This window comes from Manis pentadactyla, chromosome 4, assembly GCF_030020395.1.
Source record: "Manis pentadactyla isolate mManPen7 chromosome 4, mManPen7.hap1, whole genome shotgun sequence".
NCBI lineage: Eukaryota > Metazoa > Chordata > Mammalia > Pholidota > Manidae > Manis > Manis pentadactyla.
The window spans coordinates 73376772-73400163 of record NC_080022.1 but is presented as its reverse complement, the minus strand read 5'-3'; the positions used below and the strand labels follow the sequence as shown (position 1 = coordinate 73400163).

Below are 23392 nucleotides of genomic sequence, written 5' to 3'. Positions count from 1 at the left end.
ATCTTCCCCAATTCTAAAGAAGATACATTTTTACACATGGGTATTTCTAAATCTTCACAGAGTGTAATATTTCTATAGCCTATTAATGTATTTTGAACTTATTTTGGTGTGTACATGAGGTGGAGGAAGGTTTATTTTCCCCTGAAGACTAATTGTTTCAACACTATTTGTAAAGCAGATCTTCCTTTCTAGAGTTTTGAAATGTCACCTTCATTATATGCAGTATCTTTTTTTTTTTAAAGACTTCAGATACAGTAAAGGTTTTCACGAAATCATAAATCATCATCCAGTGGTACTTGTGTTCCTTTATATCACAAAAGCTCCTTAATCTTTCATGTAATCTTTACTTTTCTGACAACAGCATTGCCTGGCTGTTTTCCACATTAGTCACCAGTTTTCCAAAGGGATTGTAAATACACATGTACAATTAAATTAAAAGGCCAAAACGAAGAATGAAGACACTTTAAATGGGTTTCTCTTCCTAACCCTTAAGATCATTCCTAGGGTGATCATTTCCAACTGATATGAACTAATTCTAGCATTTCTAGTTGCCAAAAAAGAGGGAAATAGAATGCAAGTGATCATGCTATTCATTGGTGAGTTGTCTTCTTCCACTTCAAAGTATTTTCAAGCAATGGCTAATTAATGATTTACCTAATTGGGCATTTGTTCCTAAAGGTACTTTATAAGTTGTACTTTTTAAACAAAAGCTTCACAGAAATTGGGATCTTTATTATTATTTCTGCTGATGCTTCATGTATGAGTTTTTATTAGAGTTGTTTGTCTACTTTGGTCTTTCAGTGAATGAGACATACACACTTCTCTTCTGACTGATCCCAGTAGACTAAATTATTTTTGTCATTGCAAGATGCAAGAAAAAAATCTTAAAAGGAGACCGCCATGTCTTCTTTGCCCACCTCATCCTGATTTCCTTAAATTTGTACTTCTGCCTCCACCACAAAACACCATCTCTTGTACTACTTAGCACACAAATCTTGCTCCCTCCTCTACCCACAGTATTATCGCCAGTTCTGCTTGCCAAAGAACATCTTCCCTAACTTCCAGTTCACACTACATCCTTTGTCAAGATGTCCCAGGGAATGATTTGGTAATGCCATTTTCAGAGGTGAAAAAGAGGGATGGGACGTAGGCAGCTCTGACATTTCAGTGGATGTATTTTACCAGCTGGTGGGGGGGGAAATGTTTGGACCTATTATGTTCTTGAGGTAAAGAGGCAAAGCTGTAGAATCAGAGATTTGGGTTCTCGTCCTACCTCCATTTGAGCCCAATTTCCTCATAGAAATAACATTTTTATTTCTTAAAAACATTGAAATATAAGTGACATACAATATCATATTAGTTTTAGGTTTCATCATAGTGATTTGATATTTTTATGCATTATGAAATGATTCCCACTATAAGTCTAGTTACCATCCACCATCAAAGTTATTATAATATTATTGACTATATTCTCTATGCTGTATATTACAACCCCATGACTTACTTATTTTATAACTGGAAGGTTGTACCTCTTAATCCCCTTCATCTATTTCATCTGCCCCCTTCTGGCAACCAACAGTTTGTTTCCTGTATCTGTGAGTCTGTTTCTGTTTTGTTCTGTTTGTTCATTTGTGTTGTTTTTTAGATTTCACGTATAAGTGGAATCGTGCAGTATTTGTCTTTCTCTGTCTGACTTATTTCACTTAGTGTTATACCCTCTAGGTCCACCCGTGTTGTTGTATATGCTGAATCTGATACCCTCATGAGGATCTGTATCAGAAGGTTGTATTCTATTTCAATAACTCTTGTCTTAAAATTCTTTTCTTCTGAGAAAAAGGGAGGGAGGGAGAGAGTGAGTGAAGGTGGGAAGAGGGGAATTAGGAAGGAAGGAAAAGTGGAAGGGAGGAATTATTGAGAGTATCCACTTTCTCCAGAGTCAGTCTGCATGGGTTTAAATCTCAATTACAAGTTTGTGATCTCAGGCAATTTAACTCATCTTTTTCTGCCTTCATTTCCTCCTCTGTATTATAAGGATAATAAATAGTACCTACTTAATAGTATTGATTAAGAGAATAAGATGACTTATTATTTGTAAAACATGCATAGTAAGCATTATGAATTATTTGCTATGTTTTTAGCCCCTTTACTATTATTTAATAGTGCTATCTGCTTTTTGTTATGTCTACTTATATTCTGTATTATTTCTCCTGGCTTTCTGTAGCTTAAGTTTATGTCCATGCTTTCTGTTCTCCATTTCATTATTCCTATATTTGAAAATAGACTCCACTGTTAAGGCTTCAAATACCATTTTATGCAGATAATGAAGAAACATAAAACTCTAGTTCTGGCCTGTCTTCTAGTTTCTAGTTTTCAAATCCAACATATCTTTGGATCATTCCAGTAGGATTTCCTACCAAAATTGCAGACATAATGCCACAAACTGAATCAGTCATCTTCCCTTTGATGTTGGCCAATAGCATAATATCTTAACATTCAGATGTAAAATTTCATCTGTATTTCCTCCCTTCTCAATCTAACCAGTTACCAAATCTTCTTAACATTTTGTAGCAATGATTCTCTTGAGCTTTTCTATCATTCCTCTCATAGTTAGTTCAATATACTTTTATATTTCAACACCTACACTTAACTTATCCTTCAACTTTTTCTCTTTTCAATCTTGGCATCTGGTGACCAATCTGCTTAAAATGGGAATTTGGAATATAATCACTTATCATTTTGAAATTCTTCAATTAGATTCCTATAGGTGAATCTTAAATAGAATGGAATCTCTACAAAGGGAAGAATTTTCATGCATTTTGTTCAATGATGTAACTCAGTGCCTAGAAGAGTTCCTGGCACATTGTAACATGATAAAAAGGTTTATTGAATGACTGAGTGAACCCTAATCCTGGCATTCAGGGACTTCCATAGTTTGCCTTCAGTGTTTAACCCAAGCTAGTGAATCTCCTCCTTTTCCTCTTAATTTACACGACTCCATATCTTCCTCTCATCCATCTGCTGTTAGTCTTCTACTCTGCTTTGAAGCATACTGTCTTTCTCCTCTCCACCTATGTAAATCCTCTTCACTTTTTGAGGCCCAGCTATGTCCAAGGTCTCTGATTAACTGTCTTGATCAATTAAATCTATACTAATCTCTACCATCCTAAAAAGTGTATTCCATTTAAACCTTACATTGCTTACTTTTTACTGAGCAAACAAGTCCTCTCCAGCAAACAAATATACTCTACTTGAGGATATGTGTACCCTTTGGCATTTTCTGCATGATAAGGGATCTATTAACCCTAACTAGTAAATGTTATACCCAAAGAATCTGAGATACATTTTAATAGTAACTCCATTTTACACAGCATTCAAATATTCAGACTCAATACTGTAAATAGAAAAATTATGTTTTTAATTGTTAAGTAATTGATGGGAGAATGGAGACAAAGGTTAGGTGAGTTACTCCTAAATTCTTATCTATTCTTTCCACCAAACCAAATTACCTCTCCTTTAGTTGGCCAGTAGTCAAAAATGGTTTGTAGCTTAAGGCTATTTAAAAACAACTTTTTTCCCTCAGCCCTGGATTTCTAGGATGATTCCAGAAAGTTGTGGCTATTTGTTACAAAAACTGGTGGGGAAGAGTGGGATTTTACAGTGGCTACATCTGACAGGAGGCAACTTAACTGAGTGATCAAAATTAACATTACTAGTAATAAGATACATCAACATTATGTATACCCAATATGATGCCCTGAGAAAGATATATCTCTTTAGTGGTATTTATGCTGAAAATATATAATATAACCTGAATGTAATCATGAAAATACGTCACACAAATCCAAATTAACAGACCTTCTATAAAATGACTGACCAGAGTTCTTCAAAAGTGTCAAATTCATTAAAGACAAAAGACAGGACCTTCCACAGATGGGAGGAAACTAAGAAGATATGACAAAACCATTTAAACACTCTTTACTAATTAACTAACTAAACCTAGTGGAGGAACCTGGGCCAGACAAAGGACATTTGAGAAAACTGACAAAATCTGTAAAAGCCCTATAAGTTAGTTAATAGTATTGTATCAGTGTTAATTTCCTGGTTTTGATAATTGTACTGTGGTTATAGAAGATACTAGCTTTAAAGGAAGTCAGCTGAAGGGAACACAGGAACTTCTGTACTATTTTTGTAACTTTTATGTAAATCTAAAATTAATTCAATAAAAGTTGACAAATTAAGGGAGAGGAAGATGAATTAAATTCTATATTCTTGGAGAAAAAAATTACCCCAAATTTTTCTTGGAGGAAAAAGCTTCCCAAATTCCAAGGGTCACATCAATCATTTGCATCCACGGTAACTTTAATCGTTATAATATGTTTGTAATGTGGGATGGTTTCAGTATGTGGATTGGTCGTTAGCTGTAGACTGTATTCAGAATAGACAAGGAAAACTTAGATAAATGATATTCAGTGGTATTCAGTAGTCATTCATTAAACAGACATGCCCAGTAGTATTTTAGGTGCTGAAAATACAAGGGGATCAAGATAGTAGGTCCCTGGTCTCCTAGAATTTTCAGTCTTATTAATAGGGAAGATAAAACCAGAACTCTTGTTTTTGCAAAGATTGTAAGGTGGACTTCTCAGTAAGAAAAGGCTGTTGGGATATCGGGGCTTATATAGAAAAAGAAATTTGTTACAAACATTGGAGAAGGTATTCAAATTGGTAAGGCCCTGGTCTGTTAGCATGTTCTTAGGATGCCTACGTGCAGACCATTAATACATGGTTGTTAAATCTGCAGAAAGCAGAAACGTGGATCACGGTAGAGAAACATCAGTAGAAAGGGAAGGAACGAGTGAAGGGGAGGAAAGGTAGCCATGAGAAGCGTCGTCGTCAGTTTGTACTGTGACTTAGGCTGCAAGCATCACTGCAAGAAAAGCAAGTCGAGGAGAGTGAAGGACTCCCGACGAGCTGAGTGAGGTTTCAAAAGGTGCGTGTGAAGAGGCCAGCCAAAAAGATTGGGGTTGGGAAACATGCAAGAGGAGAACATCAAATTGGGGACTGCTGGAGAGGGAACGGTACACCGACACTTCCACGAAGGAAGGCTGCTAGCCACCTACTAGCCTCTGAGTGCGGCGGGAGCGCGGCGTGGGAAGCAAGAGCGTCGGGGCGGCGCCGGGCGGCTGCGTGCGCACCCGGGGCCCCGCGAGCCCGGGGGCTTGCGGACCCGGGCGCTGGAGCTGGGCGCGGCGCGGGGGGACGGATGCGGGGCGGAGGGGGAGGTGTGCGCAGAGTTTGGTGATGTCACTGCAAGTCGGTGCGCGGTGAAATTTAACACCGGCCTGATGTGCTTGGCTCCTCTCCTTCCAGGCGAAGCTGCCGGCTGTAGTCAACGCTGAGCGCCTGCAGTTGCCACCGGCCCCCTCGCGCGGAGTAGATTTCCGAAGTGGGTGTGTGCGCTTGTCTGACAAATGTTCCGGCGCGGGTTGTTTCCGAGGACTTCCTCCCCCCAGCCCCTACCGCTCTCTCCTCCCAGGCCCAAGGCAGAGGACTCCACTGGAGTCACAGAGTCGCCTTTGAACCGCAAGTGAACTCGAGCGCTGCGCCCGCGGCCGAGCTCCAGCAGCTGCCGGCGTCCCGCCGCCTGCCAGTGAGGTCTCCCTCCTCGCCCGCCCTCCCGCGGGAGCACTCTCCCCCGGCTCGTCGGTTACCGAGCCTGGGAGTTAGGAAGCCTAGTCGTCTACCCTGCGGGCGCTGCGCCTCTCCCCCTTCTATACCCCCCTCCCTTTGTTGTGGTGGTGGGGGTGGTTTTAGAGCATCGTTTTCACGTGATTTTTTCCCCCTTTTTTTCATGGACAGTACCTGTAGCCTTAGCAGTTCGGAGCTGGCTTCTGTTTTCCGTTAGCGCTTCGCTGCAGGGACAAATGCATACAAATGCATTTAGGAGCCCACAGGACAAGGCGTGGAAAGGTCTCCCGCACGGCAAAAACGTAAGTAACCCACCCGCCGGGGTTAGAACAAGCTCCCTTCCCGCCCGCCCGACCGCTGATGCAGTTGGAGACCTGTGATCTCGCTCCTTGGCACTTTTTGAAGGTGGGAGCCTGTGAGCAGCCGTGGCACCCTCTTCTTGTCTCCTCAATTTGTACAATACCGTGTTTGAAAGGAAGCCCCCTGCCAATGGGTTTTTCAGACAGTTTGTACTAAAGAGATCCTGCGGCTCGGGAGGAAAAGCTAGCTGGCGTGTGTCCCGACGCCGGCGGCAGCGGCTCCCGCGGCTCCGGAGCGGGCTCGGACGCCTGCCCGGGCTCCCGCCGTCCGCGCGCTCCTTGCCTCTCCTCCCTCAGGGCCCTGGGTGAGGGTCTGCGCGTCCAGCCTGGGGACTCCTGGCGCTGGCGGCCCCCTGGCTATGCGCTCGGCACAGGCGTGGGACGGGGTTGCTAGATGAGGGAGAGGGTGCCCGCAGGACCTCAGGCATCAGGACGCTACTAGATCCACGCGACTCAGAGGCAGTCGCCTCCTGTCTTTCAGGAGGCTAATAAACGTGCTGCCTGTCTGGGGTCTAGATTGCTCTCTGATCGCCAGCAAGTCACAGGGGAAAGGACCGGTCGCGGGGGGCGGGGCCGCTCCTCCCCGGGAGGGTTGGCTGCGGCTTCGACTAGCTCCCCGACGCCTCTCTGGGCGCTGTACCTGCTCCCACCCCTCACTGAGAAAAGAGCCTGGATGGGGGCGGGGTGCATGGTCTTGGCTGGCTGCCCTTGTCCCGTTGCAAAAGGTCAGTAGGTAACGCACGTTTGTTTCTGTTCCCGGGACGAGAGGGAGGAAAGTGGCTGTGTCTATCTCTGCCGCAAGGCTACTCGTAGGAGGACAGGGGGCAGTGCGGACCGTGCCAAATAAAGGCAGGCGCAGGCGGGATGCGGAGAAAGACCGCCTTGTGGCAGTGTTTTTATGAACATGTGCTTCCCAGCCGTGTGCAGCCGAGCCTGGATGGGGCTCGCGAGCTCTGTCCTCCGACCCCTGGAAGCCCTGGAAGCTGGCTTTCCCCACCGACAAACAAACACCTCCTCACGCGCCAGCATCGGGGTGAATCAGTGAGGAGGAGATTAGCAACCTCTCCAAGCCCGTGCAAGCCGCGAGGTGCCGGGGGTTATGGAGATCCAGGCCGAGAAATGGTCAGGTTCTGCTGGTTACCTTCCCCACAGAGGCTAACGCAGGTTGCACCGGGTTCCCAGGCAGGCTTCCTGTCACTTTTCTTGATAAAACGCCTCTGCGTAGATCCACCTGGAAAGCGGGACTTGGGGGGCATGGCCAATCCCGTGGGACTGGGCGCGTCTTCCTTTTGATTCCAAGCACATGGAATGGTGGAATGGGACCCCGCAGGTCCAGAGCCACCAGGAGAGGCTGGGCGAGGCCATCTACCTCCTGTCTGACCGCAGCTCTCTCGTTCATCCTTGTGCCGTTCTTGCCTTCCCTGACAGCTTTCACCCTAGGGCTTTCCTTTCGCCACTGAGCAAGGCCTGGCAGCTGCCTGACGTTGCCCTTGATAACTGTGACCAACCTCGAGGATTAAAGCAGATCTTCTGCTCCTGGCCAATGTCTGGTCTGGTTTACACTTCCCTTCCAGACTCTCCCAGAAAAGGCCCTGCATAAATTCTTGGGCAGTTTGGGGTTTGTAAATTGGGTCCAGATGATTGGGCGGAGGGAGGCAGAAGAACCAAACAGAATGGATTACACCGAGGAACTTCGGAGGAAAAATTACACTAGTGCAATGGGAAAAGAACCCTGTGGAGAGGCCCTGGGGTTGGTGGCAGATCCTGGGTGAAGAGGCTTTTCTCCCTCGGCCTCCCAGAGGGCCTCTTTGCCAGAGGCTTTGCAGCCTCCTTGGGTATCCAGTCAGTTGCCAGTGGGGTTAGGCTGCAGAGAATTAAGGGTAATTCAAGGTCACATCAGATTGCAGCCCCTCACAACTCCAAACACACATACAAAGTGGGGAAAAGGTAGTTACTGACTGAGCTGAGAAAATTGTTTCTCAAAAAACAATTTTTATAAAGAATTCTGTGTTCTTCAGTTGAAGAAGAAGAAAAGATGCTACCAAACATATAGGGAGGGGACTTGGGAGAAGCACCCTAAGGTTTTAATTTTCCACCATTCTTTTGTGGTAATATTTTGTAAAAGCAGGGGCAGTTTTTTAAAATCACCATTCTGATTAGTCACCCCAAAACATTCTCTGTTTTAAAACTGTATCTTTAAAGACATTTTATTTCATAGGTTGCTTTTAGATAGGTATCTAGTGTGACTTTGTGGAATTAATAAAAGGAAATTAACCCAAAAGTCAACATTAGATACATTGATTTAACATATTATCAGAAAGCTTTCCAGGCAGGCAATTGTGGTAATTAAAGGGTTTCCGTAACCAAGGGGGTGGGGTGGGAGTTTTGGATATAAAGATCTATTTCCTAGCTGGCATGAAATTCTATTTTTTAAAGTTGCTTAGTTTTCTCTGTGTTTAACTAGAAGTTTAAAATAAACTCATGTCTTAGGGAGGAGAACTGTAATTTATGGGGAGTAATTTTGAATGTTGTTCAGACATTTTGCTTGGTAATCTGTGAAGTTTCAGGAGAAAAATAAAATTGTATTTATGGGAATTACAATAGCTGTGCTAGTTTCCTTGGCATGCTTTATAGTAGTTATTTACTACTATAGTAGAATTTGTAACTGAGTGAGAAGTGTAGACCATTTCATTTTCATTCTCATAAAAGGCTAGCATTATTCTAAATAAGTCATTCATTTACTTATTGTTCATTCATTCATTTATTCAACAAATGTTTATGGAGCTCCAACTATGTGCCCAGCATGGTTCTAGTTAGAGGGATACAAGAGTCAAGCAAGACAAAAACACAACTGCTGTCCTCCCAGTGTACCCAGTGTAGTATAGGAAACAGAAAATGAAACAGCTAAGAATAGCAAAATGAGATATGGATGTATAGAGGAGAACACCTTACAGTCCTGGGTAGGTGGGGAGTACAGGGAAGGGTAATACTAGAAGGAAAGACTGACCAAAGGAAATGAAATCTAGACTGAGACCTAAGTGGAAAAGGCATGGAACTTGCCAGAGAGAGAGAAAACAGTAAAAGCTCAGAGACAGCACAGTGCATTTGAGGGCCTGAGAGAAATGAAGTTGGTTGGAGCATACATTCTAGGGAGGAGAGCCCAGGGCTGGTTCTGGAGAAATAAGTGGGGAATAGATTATGAAAGGCCTTTGAACCAGGTTACTTACCTTAATAAATGGAGGTTAGGATGACCTGATTTCTTGATCTTGGAATTAGTGTACAAGTAGAAGATACTAGAGAAGTTATATGTTGAAACTCAAAATCACCTGATAGTCTTATTGACTGAAAATTGGCTGATTTATTCACTTATTTAAAAATCTTTAATAGTAGTGTGTGAAAGGAACTTTGTTAGGCTAGGCGCCAATCAGTTTAATGATTTCTGTGGTATTATGAGGACAGATTAGATATATTTTTCTTCCCTGTAGTGACTGGATTCAGGGCCTTTTGATCACTTAAACTCCTTAAGCATTTATCTCCCTTGCGCTTCATGAATTGCCTGCATGCTTGGAATTCAACCAAAAGCTCTGGTGTGCTTCACAGTGCATTAGTTATACAAGCACCTGTTGACTTGAATTGATAGTCTAAGAAATTCATTGTTTTGTAAGTTAATGACAACACTTTACTCCCTGACTCGTCCAACTTTATCCTTACTGCTGGGATAAGACCTGTTTTTCAGTTATTTGGGGAACAAAGGACAGAAATTTTACTATTTCTGGATCTTAGCTAATAAAGAGTAAAAATTTATAAGCTATTATGACTTAGAGAAGTTTTTGGCTTGTAAATATTGAAATTACTCATGTATATCATAGGTGTGTGTTTTTCAGATAAGTTCACCCTTTCCAGTTGATTTAAATGAAAATTATCAACTCACTAAGAAAAAAAGTTTCCTATTCCCAATATTTTACAAGTCCTTCTTACTATTATAAATTGAATCTATGTAGGCACAAGCATCAGTAGCCTGACATGCATCATGTTACTTGAGGGTTTCATGGGAACCCTAAACAAAAACATGTCTGGGATTCCACTAAAGTAACTTAGACCCTCCAGATAAAGAGAAAGTTGAATAACTCTTAGAATTATTTAGGGAAGATGTCTGGGATGGATATTAGTTCCTAAATGTTTTGAGTATAGTCTTTGGATATCTATTTCCTGACTGATTCCCATTAGGCCTTTCCCCTCACATGTTTGGTTATGTTTTAACAGTGGCTTAAATAAAATTAAAAATATGGCTAGCAGACCAGGCACATAGTATTTGATATTTTGATGGATGTCCTCAGATATTAATATCATGGTGTCTTGCCTGAGGGTTTCAGTCCTGGGCAAGTTCACTATGGATTTGGTGAGACTGAGAAATGACAACAGAAAGTTCTTGGGGTAAAAGGGTTTATACCCAGATTATTCTTATGATGGTAGGTTGAACACTAGAATCAAGTTTGCATTGAGCAGTCTGTTGGTCTGTAATCCACCTCTGCCTCTGTACCCACCCAGACCACTGGTCAGAGCTCTTTATATAGTGACTCAGTCAATATCTCATTGCCTATGAGTGTGGAAGCCTTAGCCTTAGCAGTAGGTCAATTATATCATCAAGTAGTTTAGGGTTAGGTGAGGATCCTGGTTATAGGAACTCCCATTTCTCCACACATGGATTGTATTTCCTGAGCCTTTATTGAGTGTTTGTTACATATTGTTGACTTCTTTTAGAAATGATCTGAATTTGTTAAATGTCTGAGTATATGTACTTTTGATACTTTATATTAGGGATATACTGTCTAGACTTAGGAAAAAGTAAACAAAGCCAGACATGCTTCGAATATTTGAAAAATATTCATATGTAATACACTAGTATTTTTGTTAGAGTAAACTAAATATATAAACAAATTAGCAAGCTATATTAGGTTACTTAATTAAAAGAGTATTAGTCAAAACTGTAGGAAGACCTTCCCAGATTTGTGGTTAAACATGCCCTCTATACATAGAGATTTATAACATCTTGCTAAGTAATTTTATCTTTGTCCTCTAATGCTAGTATACTAATAGGATCCCACCAAACACATAGATTTCAGGGTTTTGTATTTGGAAACATAACATATGACTCAGCTAAGATTCAGAAAATTGAAAGATCCCACACATTAGAATTAGGATTAGTTTTTTTTGACTGCCAGTCTAGTGTTATTTTCTAATTAACCATGGTTGTTTTCTCCCCAACAACTTACTACAGCCTTAATTCTAACTTACTCAAGGACTCCAGCATGTCTGATCACTAACTAACTGCACAGCACAGGGAGACACAAAGCGCAGCTGCTGCCCTTGGGAGCTCTATCATCTACTGCTAACATGGAAATGTGATATTTTTTCTTTACTAAGGAAATGTGTAGTAAATGTAATATGGGGGGTGGCAAAACCAAAGAAATAAGCAAGCCAACCTGTCTTGTCAATGGGTGTCTGCCCCGGGCAAGTTCACTATGGATTCAAGTGACCAAAGAAATGACAATAAAACGTTCTTGGGGTGAAAGGGTTATACCCAACTTTATTCCCACAGTGGCAGGTCAATCACCAGAATCCTATTCATTTAGAGCAAGTCTGCATGCAGCAAGCCATCTCTGCCTCTAAACCTCTCTGCTCCCGCAGCCGTCTCAGTCTCTGTCCTGGGCGCTGCCATCACTTCAGTCTCATCTCTGCTCTCCTGCAGCTTTGCAGCCCCGCCAGTGTGTTGCCCAGAGCACTGGGCAGAGCTCTTAACATAGTCAATAATGACATATTGCCCACACATGTGTAGTGAACTAGCCAACCAGGGCCAGGTGAGAATCCTGGCCACAGGAACCTTCACTTTGTCCACACAACCCATTAGGCATTTCCCAGAAAGTTTAGATTCATTAGTTTTGAATGGAGTTTGGCTCTTCATTAAACTTACATCAATTTAGCTTGATGTATTCTCTGCTTTCTCACTTCAGAGATGAGAAAAACAGTTAAAATTTTTAAAAAGAAGAAGCTTTACTCTACCATAGCAGATTAAAAAAAAACTTTCTCTTTAGACATCCAACTATAGTACCCTTATTTTACTTTACTTTTCTCAAGTGTTAAAATAATTTGTTCCATAGGGAAGAATTGAATTCCTCAGTCATTAGGAGATACTATTGTTATTCCTTTTCAGTTAAAAAATATTATTAGGTGTCAATTTCATGTTAGGAAATGGATGAAAGGTGAAGACATATTACTTGCTCAGATATTTACTTACTAACCAATCATAAAAGTAGAACACACTCAGGCTATAATAAAGTCACAAGTAAAGCATGAAGAGTACAGGGATGAAAGATCCAGTCCTCTTTAGAAATGATGGAAAACTTCATGAAGCAGAAGTTGCTCAAATTAGGCTTTAAGATTCTGACAGATGGAGACTGAGAAGCCATTTCACACACTTACAAGTCTGACCAGCATGGTGTGGTATGGCTGGAGCTGTGGGGTGCATGTAGCGGATCCAAATTGTTAAAAAAAGGTTGGAGCTGAATGAAAAAGCCTTGAACATCTGGGAAGTAAGATGATTTCTCCTATTCTTCCTTGGTTGGTTATTAGTTTTGAACGTAATTATAAAAAGAGGAAGAAAATCTCTATTTCAGTCATCGATCTCTTCCTCCATGTTAGTCACCAGCTTTAGTACATAGGTCCACTTACATAAGGTATGGCTCAACTGATTTGTCATAATCCTTAAAACCACCTGGCTAAGAGATGTTTGATGTGTTCAGGTTTTCCTGCCTTATGCCAGGAATAGACTTGTTAACATGTCTAGAAATAACTTTATTTTCTATTTTTCTCCCCTGAGGTCATTGGGGAAGTCTGTGAATTGGCTGGATTGCTAAGTGAATAGTGCTGGTTGCTGTATTTTTTATTAGTTAGCTGTATTTTGAATGGAAAAGTGCCTGTTGGATAGTTTCTGAGCTCTAATGAGCCAAATTACCTTGGGCACATGAGATGTGCTTCCTTTCACATTCCATTTTATGCTACAACAGCACAATTCTGATGTACTCTTCTCAGTAACTGTAATCCAGATCTGTTTTCTAATCTCACTGATTTATGTCTTGCCAGTTATTTGTTGAAAATATAAATTTGAAAGGAAAAAAGCCTCCTTTTACTCAAACTTTAGATCACATTGGGAACCATCCTAAGAACCCAGAGAAATGTTTTTCATCTTGCATGGTGGTCCTCAACTTGTTTGCACATTAGAATCATCCGGGAAATGTTTAAAAAATCCTGATACCTCAGACAAATCGAAATCAGAATATCTGGAGGTAGGGATGAAGAGGGCTATCAGTATCAGTAGTTTAAAAATCTCCCCAGATGATTCTAAGGTAAAAAGGAGCAGCTAACATAAAAAACAGATCCAAAATATGTAGTGCTTACCTCATCTCTTGAGCGTGGCCAGATCAGTGGTCCTCAGAATGTGATCCCCACATCAGCAGCACAGGCATTGCCTGGAAACTTGTTATAAATGCGAATTCTCCAGCCCAACCCAGGCTTAGTGAGTCATAAACTCTCAGGGTGGAGCCCAGTAATCTTTCACAGGCCCTTCAGGTGATTCTGAGGCACACTAAAGTTTGAGAACCATTGATACAGAACAGTAGAACAGGATTAAAAAAAGGAGAGGGTCAAATAATCTTATGTCATAAAGTTAAATATATGTGATTGTAGGGAAAATGCAAGTTTCTATGGCCAGAATTCTCACCTGACCCTAAACTACTTGATGATGTAATTGGCCTACTGTGTACACACCCGTTGGCAATGAGCCGTTATTGTCCCTGTTACTATAGAAAGAACTCTGCCTAGAGGTAGAGAGGGAGACAGATTGTGAACTTGTCAGAGACAGATGGGATTCCAGCACTGGACCTGCCACCAGAATAAAGCTTGGTATAAACCCTTTTACCCCCAAGTTCAGTTGTTGTTATTTGGTCTCACCAATCCAGAGTGAACTTGCCTGGAGGCAGTGCCCCTGAGGCAAGGCAGTGATTTAGGTAAAATAATATTTAAGTGAATTTTAAGCACAATATAAGTATAAATAGTATGTGTTCTAATTGTTTTTTTCTGAGTTTGGTGTAAAATCTGTATTAGAATTCCCTAGTCAAAAATGTTTGCATCCTGAGGATATACTCCAAGTTTATGAAGCATAAATCTCTACAGCAAGGCCCAGAATCCACCTCAGGTGGTTCTCTGTCAAATCAACTTCTCAGAACCATTGTTCTAAATGAATGACACCATATGTGGGGAATGATTTATGAGCTTCATTAAAATATATGGTTCATGTCTTTGATGTATTAGTTGAAGTATCTGTAATCATTTAGCTGACTGGTTTGTAAAGTTAATGACAGTTCTTAAGTATTCTATCAAATGACCATAGAATGTGCAATATTCACTTACTAAAAATGGTTAATGCCATTTTAATATGAATGATATTTCCATTAGGACAAAGAGAATAGTATAATTTTATATTGTTGACTACTTTGTAAAAGATCATCTGTCTTACATTAAGATGCTCTTGTACTACTTGAAAAAGGTAAAAACAAATTACTATTGATAATAAATAGAAAATATACCAATTAAAACTAGTATATCAAGAACTTAATAAAAAGAGAAAAATGATTTTTGGAGGGCTCTATAATCATTCCTTGCAGAACTGTATTTTACAGACATGTTATTTGGGGAGTCCCTGGGCTAGAATAAAAAACAGAATCAGGTTTATATTAGCAAGAATTAGGTAATATTGTTTTCAGTATGCTCACCATAACTTTTTGAAATTATCTCGTGATTTTCACTTGGGAGATAGACACAGCTAACTGTGAAGACTATTCAATAAGATCTGTTAAGTTTGGTTTTTCTAAAAAAAACCCCAAAACCAAAATATTTTTACTTAGCTAATCAATATATATGAGCATTTTGATTTACAGTGACTGTGTATTGTGCTCACAATGACTATGAATCAAAATATTCAATGTTGACATCTACAGGCCAATGCTACTTTTTTAGAACTAAAGCATTATGAATCTAGTACAAGTGATTTGAATAGTCAAAAGGTTTTTACATATAAAAATTCCATTTAAACAGTTCACTGGTTCCATCAATTTATGATCTCATGGTTAAGTAACTATACATTGCGTTAACATATAGTGTTAACAATAAGAAGTATAATACCAATACCACCTCTAATAATAATATTAATAGTAAGAAAAAGATCACCTACAGTAGTTCATATTTATTGAGCGCTTTTTATGTGCCAGGTACTGTTTTGTGTGCTTTTTATGAAATTTATCAGTTAATTTCAAAAAACCTATGAGATAAGAGTTAACAGATGAAGAAAGCAGCATAGAATGATAAAACATGTGCCCAAGTCACATACTAAGTGGTAAAGCTGGAACTTAAATTCAGAGCCCTTGCTCTTAATATGAATGTTAAAGTACTGTGTTAATTTAAAATAATAGTTTAATTATTAATCATGCACTAGAGTTCAACTTGGATTTTATGATTTATAGGTTCTAAATGTCCAATTAAGTTTTTCCCAATTGTTTTTTTTCCTTAGGAAACTACTTCTTCATTTCATTGTGCTATGTGTGGCAGGGGGTGCTGGTCATGCTCAAGAACAAGGTAAGAAAGAATTATCTTGTTACTTACTTGCTTTTATAAAAATTCTGCTTCCCGACAGAAAACGTACATGACTTGAAAGCTATCATAACCTTAAATTCAGCATTAAATAGTAACAAATTCTACCCAGTACAATGAGACTGTAAGGATGAGGAACCCAATTTTTGGGGGAAATATGACCTTTTAAGAAATTACTCAGATCTTCCATCTGTAGAATTGCTTACATTTTTAAGCAAACTCTTTATAAAAGGGAAGTTTTGTGCAGCAAAAAGGCTTTGCTTGTGACTTCATTTCAAGTGGGAGTTCTTGGGGGTGGCAGACTGTGACTGAATTACCTTTGCACTTCTTGAAACAACACAAGCATATACTAAATGTTCCCTCTAGATTTTCATCATTAAGAAACAAAATAAAATTTGCATACAAGTAAGTTTGGATTTTGTTTAATTCAAATGAAGAGGTCTGGAAAATAGTTCAATGTTTTGTTCTGTTTTTGTTTGCTAGCTAATTGCCCTGGTAGTATGGCAACAGTTTCAAGAAACCTATATATACCCATATTCCCTTAATGTATTCAATTATTAAACATTTTTAAAGTATCTTCTGTTTGCCACATAATATCCTAATTGCCAGTGATTGAAATATGAATAAGATAATGTCTCTGGCCACAAATTTAAAAAAAAAGTGCATTTGTCAAAGGTCATACAAAAACAGTCAGAGAAAGAAAGCCCTGAACTTTGCTGGATCTATAGACAATATCACCATGGCCCCAGTTTTTTTTCTCCTCTGCCTTATATCAAGCAGGGCTGCCAAATTATCCATTCTGACATACCAGTTTGCAGTCCAGTGACCAGTTCAGCGAGTTACTTGTCAATTTGTTCAATCAACCAAATAATAGTAAGAAAAAGGCAAGTAAACAAAAACAAGTAAATGAAATACATGTAGGTAGAGAGAGGGCACAAAAGAAGGGGTGATACTGTATCAGACTGTCCAAACTAACAGGTGGACATAGGTAAGTATTCTGTCAAATAGCACGTAGGTGAGTTAAAACGTATCTTAGAAGGCATTTTCTATTTCCCTTTTATGGAGAAATTGTTAAATTAGGCCACAGTCACGTGCAACTTCATGAAATGCTATTTTTGACGGAGTCATTTCTGTTACTTAGTTTTTCTCCTCTTCTTGGCTACTCAAAGCAAAAATAATCTCTATTTTTTGTTATTACTGTTACAGTTTCTAGGAACTAATTGTGTACTAGTCACTGTGCTGGTAGAATACATATTTTTTCACCACTAGTTCATCCCAGAATTTTTATAATTATGCCCATGATAGAATTGCTGAAACCCAAATGAAGAAGAATAAGTAACTGCCCCAGTGTTACAGGCTATTACACAGAAGAACCAAAAGTTGAACTTAGGTATTTTGACTGCAGAGTCTACAAATTCTCTAAAATTAAGCTTCTTGGACCAGAGAAAATAAAGAAGAGAAGGAGAAATGCCCTTATTAATTAAATACAAACTGTGTGTCCTGTTGGTAGCTGAAACTTTACAGATATGCTAATCTCTATAATGAACCTGCTGAATAGGTATTAGAGATGAGAAAACTAAGGCTCAAAGAACGGACTTACCCAGGCTCAAATAGCTAAGGCTTGGATATAGGTTGGTCGATATCTGATGACAGAAAAGCCAAAAAATACCCCAAAACAAACAAGCAAAAAAACTCTTTCCACTATCTATCCTCTTGCTTCGTAGTTGCCATCCATGGGGGTGATGAGTTTCATAATTATAAAATGTATCACAAAATATTAAAAACCTAGGCAAAGAAAAATACATGGAAAACTGAATATTTATGAAGTTTTCTTAATTCAGAACCAATGAAAGGAGTAAATGAAAAAAATAATATCTATCTCTCAGCCTTAAGATTTTACTTACAGAATACAAAGTGTGCTCCTTTATTTCAGGATGAACATTGTAATTTTTAACCTTCCTATAACTATGAAATTTTGCTGTGAGTTCTTAACAAAGGTAAAGATTTTTAAAAACCTCTTGAGTTTAGAAAATTTTATACTTTTGAGTACAGAAAAGAAATGAAAGTAGTAGTATGTTATCAGAAACTTAGAACCACTTTTTCTTAAAGTAGATTTTTTTTGTTAAGTTGGTAAAATATAATAATATAACATCTAATCAGGAGATTAGATTATTTTAATGGAAATTGAGATTTTATAATGACCACCAATATCATTGGGGACCTTGATGCTGCCAAATATGTTATTTGAGCTAGAGCTTATCCCAAATTAGACTTCTCAGTAATAAATATATTTGTGCTTATGGGTGTTTTCAAAATTTAGAAGTATCAAAGTAATGTAAGTACATAGTTTAAAAGTCAGGTTGTACAACAGAACATCACAAAAAAACAGTATCCCTTGATCTACCTACTGCTGCAGCCCTCTACCCAAACTCTTTTAGCACCTTCTTTTGGTGCTAACCATATTTAACCCCAATATTTCTTAATAGTGTATATTGTATTGACTCCCTATTTTTGATAATGAAGATTTAACATTTTTATACTATCCTATACCCCCTTTTCCCCTTTTTGTATCCTCTCAATATAGTTCTTTCAAAATATTTTGTTAATATTTATAATTTCCCTTTTGACCATGTGTGTATTTTTTTAACCACTGAGTCATGTACATTTATATTTCCTTTCCTGTACAGTATTACAAGATTGCCTCCTTTTTTTGTTTGCTATGTTTTCCATGTCACTATCACTTATTCATCTCATATACTCCAAAAGGATTCCAAAACTCCTTAAAAATATTTTTTAATAAATACACCAAATACTCTAACCATTGTATTTTCCCCCCTTGGAGATATTCCTTCAAGCAGCTAAATTCTTGAGTTCTACTGTGGCTGGGAGTTTTCTAAGTTTCCTGTAGAGTTGATGTATTTTACCTGTATTAGATCCAGTGCTGTAGAACTTACATTGTCCTTTTTCATTATCCGTTTGCTTACTTGAGGAGCATGTCATCCAGTAGCATCCTGAGAATGTGTACTTAGGTGGTAAACTCTTTTGCAAAATTGCATCTTTGAGAATGTGTTTATTTCATTCACCCATATGCTTGAGGGTAGTTGGGTGGATATAGAATTTTATATAAATAGTGTTCTGTCAGAATTTTAAAGGCTTTCATCTATAGTCTTCTGGCTTACAGTTAAAGAATCTGATATTCTATATTAGTTGATTATATATGATCTTTTAATTTTTCCCTCTACATGCTTAGGATTGTCTATTGTTGGTACAGGCCTTTTTTGATATTGTGCTGGGCACTCAGTAGGCCCTTTCATTGAGGAAACATCTTTCATTTTTTGGGAATTTCCTCTGTTCTTTCTGATACATTTATTTCTTCTTCCTGCAAATTCTGCTGGTCAGCTCTTAGATCTCCTGGATTGAGCTCCTTATTTCCTTATTTTTAGCTCCTATTTTACATCTTTGTTTTCTATTCTATTTTATATTAGATTTTCATTAATCACTATTCCAAACATTCAAAATTTTGTTTCTGCTGTATTTACATTCTTAAGAGCTTTCTCACTCAAATCATTTATTTAAAAAAAAAGTATCTTGGTCTTCTTTATTTGATGTAATATCTACTGTTATCTCTCTAAAGAATACTTTTTTTGAACTTTTCTTTTGCTCTGCAGTTTTCTTTTTTTTCCTACACATTTTTGTTTGTTTTGGTCTTTTACATTGGAAAAGTTCTATAGAAGTCTGTACTACCTGTGCTATCATTGTAAAGCAAGGCACTAAAAATATGCTTGGAAACTCTGCATGGTCAGGCTTATTAACTAGTGTATTTTACATAGAGGGTGATAAGGTAGAAACTTAGCTGACCATCTTGTTGTTGAACCACAAATGTCTAAGTCTGTGCAGTTTAGAGAAGAATTCTCCAATATCTTACTTGTAGAATACAATCCTGGTTGCCCCAGTTATTAGAGTTAAGTGATATGAAGAGGTTCTTGCAGAAGACAAGGGGCTGCTATTTTAACATTTAGTATGTAAATTTTAGCTGAACCCCTTTGTTCTTACTATGGTGCTACTCCTCCATCTTCTGCTGTGATTGATTTAATGTTTCTACATAAGTAAGCTTTAATCTTCTGTTGTGGTCTCAAAGCTTCTTACACAGACTTTCAAACTCTTCCCTCCTCCCCCCGTCTCATGCCTCTCTCCTGAATTCAGTGATTTGTTGCCTTCAATTCTTGAGCCATTTCTGGATGTTGCCATAGGAATTGGCCCACCTGTCATTAACACCTGCCCCTATAAGCCCTTAGTGTTCAGTTTTTTCAGCTCTGCTAATTTCTTCATATGCTTTTCATCTTCCAGAACTTTCTTATCTCTTTCCCACTATTGTCTCTTCTACCCATTCACTTTGCCAATGTAGCTGCTTTTTTTTTTTTATAGATAATTATTTTTTATTGAAGGGTAGTTGACACACAGTATTACATTAGTTTCAGGTGTACAACACAGTGATTCAACATTTATATAGATGATAATTCTAGCTACCAGCTATCACCATACAAAGTTGTTACAATATTTTGACTATATTCCTTATGCTATACATTACATCCCGGTTACTTATTTATTTTACAGTTGGAAGTGTGTACTTTTTTTTTTTTTTTTGAGAGGGCATCTCGCGTATTTATTGATCAAATGGTTGTTAACAACAATAAAATTCTGTACAGGGAAGTCAATGCTCAATGCACAATCATTAAGCCACTCCAAGCCTAATTTTCATCAGTCTCCAATCTTCTGAAGCATAATGAACAAGTTCCTACATGGAGAACAAATTCTTACATAGTGAATAAGTTACATGGTGAACAGTACAAGGGCAGTCATCACAGAAACTTTTGGTTTTGCTCATGCATTATGAACTATAAACAATCAGTTCAAATATGAATATTCATTTGATTTTTATACTTGATTTATATGTGGATACCACATTTCTCTCTTTATTATTATTATTTTTAATAAAATGCTGAAGTGGTAGGTAGATACAAGATAAAGGTAGAAAACATAGTTTAGTGTTGTAAGAGAGCAAATGTAGATGATCAGGTGTGTGCCTGTAGACTATGTATTAATCCAAGCTAGACAAGGGCAATAAAACATCCACGGATGCAGAAGAGTTCTCTCAGAACAGGGGTGTGAGGTTCTAAGCCTCACCTCTGTTGATCCCCAATTTCTCACCTGATGGCCCCCCTGCGACTGTGCCTGTCTTAGGTTGTTCCTCCCTTGAGGAATCTTACCTGTCTCTGGCTAACCAGTCATCTTCCGGGGCCATACAGGGAAATGTAAAGTTGGTAAGTGAGAGAGAAGCCTTATTGTTTGAAAAGGTTAGCTTTTTACTTCTTTGCATATTTATGCACTGTGGCTTCTATGCCCAGCATTTGTCTTGAGGTATCTTTACCACTTGGAAGAATTATGATACTCGGTAAATTCGATATGACACACAAATTCTATTTAAGGGTTGTAATTAGGAAGGAAGGAGAAAAGCTATAGAAGTAGCAGGAGGAAGAAAACATGGGAAGATTGATTATTTCTTTGACATGTCTTCTTGTAGAGTAACTTCAGCATGTATAGGTTTTAAACTACTAATTAAATTGCGTACACACATTGACATAATAGGAGTATAGTTACATAACCAAAGCATACCTGTAATTACCATCTATCTCCAGTGAAACCAAGAAAACCAGTTAGGCACCTTAGGAATTTGTGAAAACTTATCTATGATATGGTGGATATTGTCCAACTGAACTTGAACAGTCTGAGAGAAATCAGACAAATTAAAACAACCCATTCCTGGGGACTGTTCACATCCCATATGTTCTTTTAACAGTAGATAGTCGGTAGTTGTAAGATTTTGGAATGCTACAATTTGCATTTCTCCTAATTCTTGGTTGAGTTCCAACAGTATAGATCCAGTCAAATTTGTTGTTTTACTGTATGCACAGGCCAGCTTAGATATCTCCTTCTTCATTCCCATGGCAAGTCCAGGAACCAGTGGGATGAGTGTGTCTACAGCTATAGCAGTGCGTGGATCTTTGTTGGGGTTTTTTGATGATCATCTTCTGGTATGAGTCTTCCAGAGAGTGCTGATGCTGGAAGTTCTTTTTCATATCATATCTTAGTTCATTTTCGGGGTAGCCAAATTAGGCTTTGATCCTCTGTATAAACACAAACAGACCCTTTGCCTACACTTTTATGTGCCCTTTATACGATTGTGTAGAACTCATTGGAGGTCACCACACAGGAACTGCTTTTTTTTTTTTTGTTATCATTAATCTACACTTACATGATAAATATTATGTTTACTAGGCTCTCCCCTATACCAGGTCCCCCCTATAAACCCCTTTACAGTCACTGTCCATCAGCATAGCAAAATGTTGCAGAATCACTACTTGTCTTCTCTGTGTTGTACAGCCCTCCCCTTTCTCCCACCCCCCCCATGCTTGCTAATCTTAATACCCCCTTCTTCTCCCCCCCCTTATCCCTCCCTAACCAACCATCCTCCCCAGTCCCTTTCCCTTTGGTACCTGTTGCCAATGTAGTTTTAAATGATGTTTCCTTATTCTCATTTTAGTGAGAGTTTAAGACTAAGCAGAGACAAATATCTGTTATTTGCCATGTTTTCAGTTATTCCTTTAAATCTTAACCCAGTAATAAAGTTATAAAGTTATTTAAAATGTCCTGTTAATAAAAGCCACAGTAATCAAGACAATTTGGTACTGGCACAAGAACAAACCCATAGACCAGTGAAACAGACTAGACAGCCCAGATATTAATCCAAGAATATATGGTGAATTAATACACAGTAAAGGAGTCATGGATATTCAATGGGGAAATGACAGCCTCTTCAACAACTGGTGTTGGCAAAACTGAACAGCTACATGCAAAAGAATGAAACTGGATTATTGTCTAACCCCATACCATATACAAAAGTAAATTCAAAATGGATGAAAAGATCTGAATGTAAGTCATGAAACCATAAAAGTCTTAGAAGAAAACATAGGCAAACATCTCTTGAATATAAACATGAGCACCTTTTCCTAAGCACATCTCCTCAGGCAAGGGAAACAAAATAAAAAATGAACAAATGGAACAACATCATGCTAAAAAGCTTCTGTATAGCAAAGGACACCATCAGCAGAACAAAAAGGCATCCTACAGTATGGGAGAATATATTTGTAAATGACTTATCTGACAAGGGATTAGCATCCAAAATATATAAAGAACTCACATACGTCAACACCCAAAAAGCAAATAACCCTATTAAAAAATGTGCAGAGGGTATGAACAGACAATTCTCCAAAGAAGAAATTCAGATGGCCAATAGGCACATGAAAAGATGTTCCACATTGCTAATTATCAGGGAAATGCAGATTAAAACCACAATGAGATATCACCTCACACCAGTTAGGATGGCCAACACAGAAAAGACTAGGAACAACAAATGCTGGCGAGGATGTGGAGAAAGGGAAGCCCTCCTACACTGCTGGTGGGAATGTAAACTAGTTCAGCCATTGTGGAAAGCAATATGGAGGTTCCTCAAGAACTGAAAATAGAAATAACATTTGACCTGGGAATTCCACTCCTAGGAATTTTCCCAAAGAAAGCAAGATCTCAGA

The 23392-nt window shown here is 38.8% G+C and overlaps 1 protein-coding gene across 5 annotated transcripts in view; it reads left to right on the top strand.

Moving 5' to 3' along the window:
- Positions 1 to 4487: 4487 nt before the first annotated feature.
- COL24A1 (collagen type XXIV alpha 1 chain) overlaps positions 4488 to 23392 on the top strand; it is a 377298-nt gene continuing 358393 nt past the window's right edge. Inside the window, exons 1-4 of one of the 5 annotated variants that reach the window (XM_036890301.2) lie at positions 4488 to 5443; positions 5534 to 5647; positions 5857 to 5987; positions 15667 to 15731. In XM_036890301.2, coding sequence (XP_036746196.2) covers positions 5932 to 5987; positions 15667 to 15731 — 121 coding nt within the window. In that variant the 5' untranslated portion in view covers positions 4488 to 5443; positions 5534 to 5647; positions 5857 to 5931. Of the gene's footprint in view, positions 5648 to 5856; positions 5988 to 15666; positions 15732 to 23392 lie in introns of those variants that run through there. The other 4 variants (XM_057500388.1, XM_057500389.1, XM_036890300.2 and 1 more) reach the window with 4 other exon arrangements.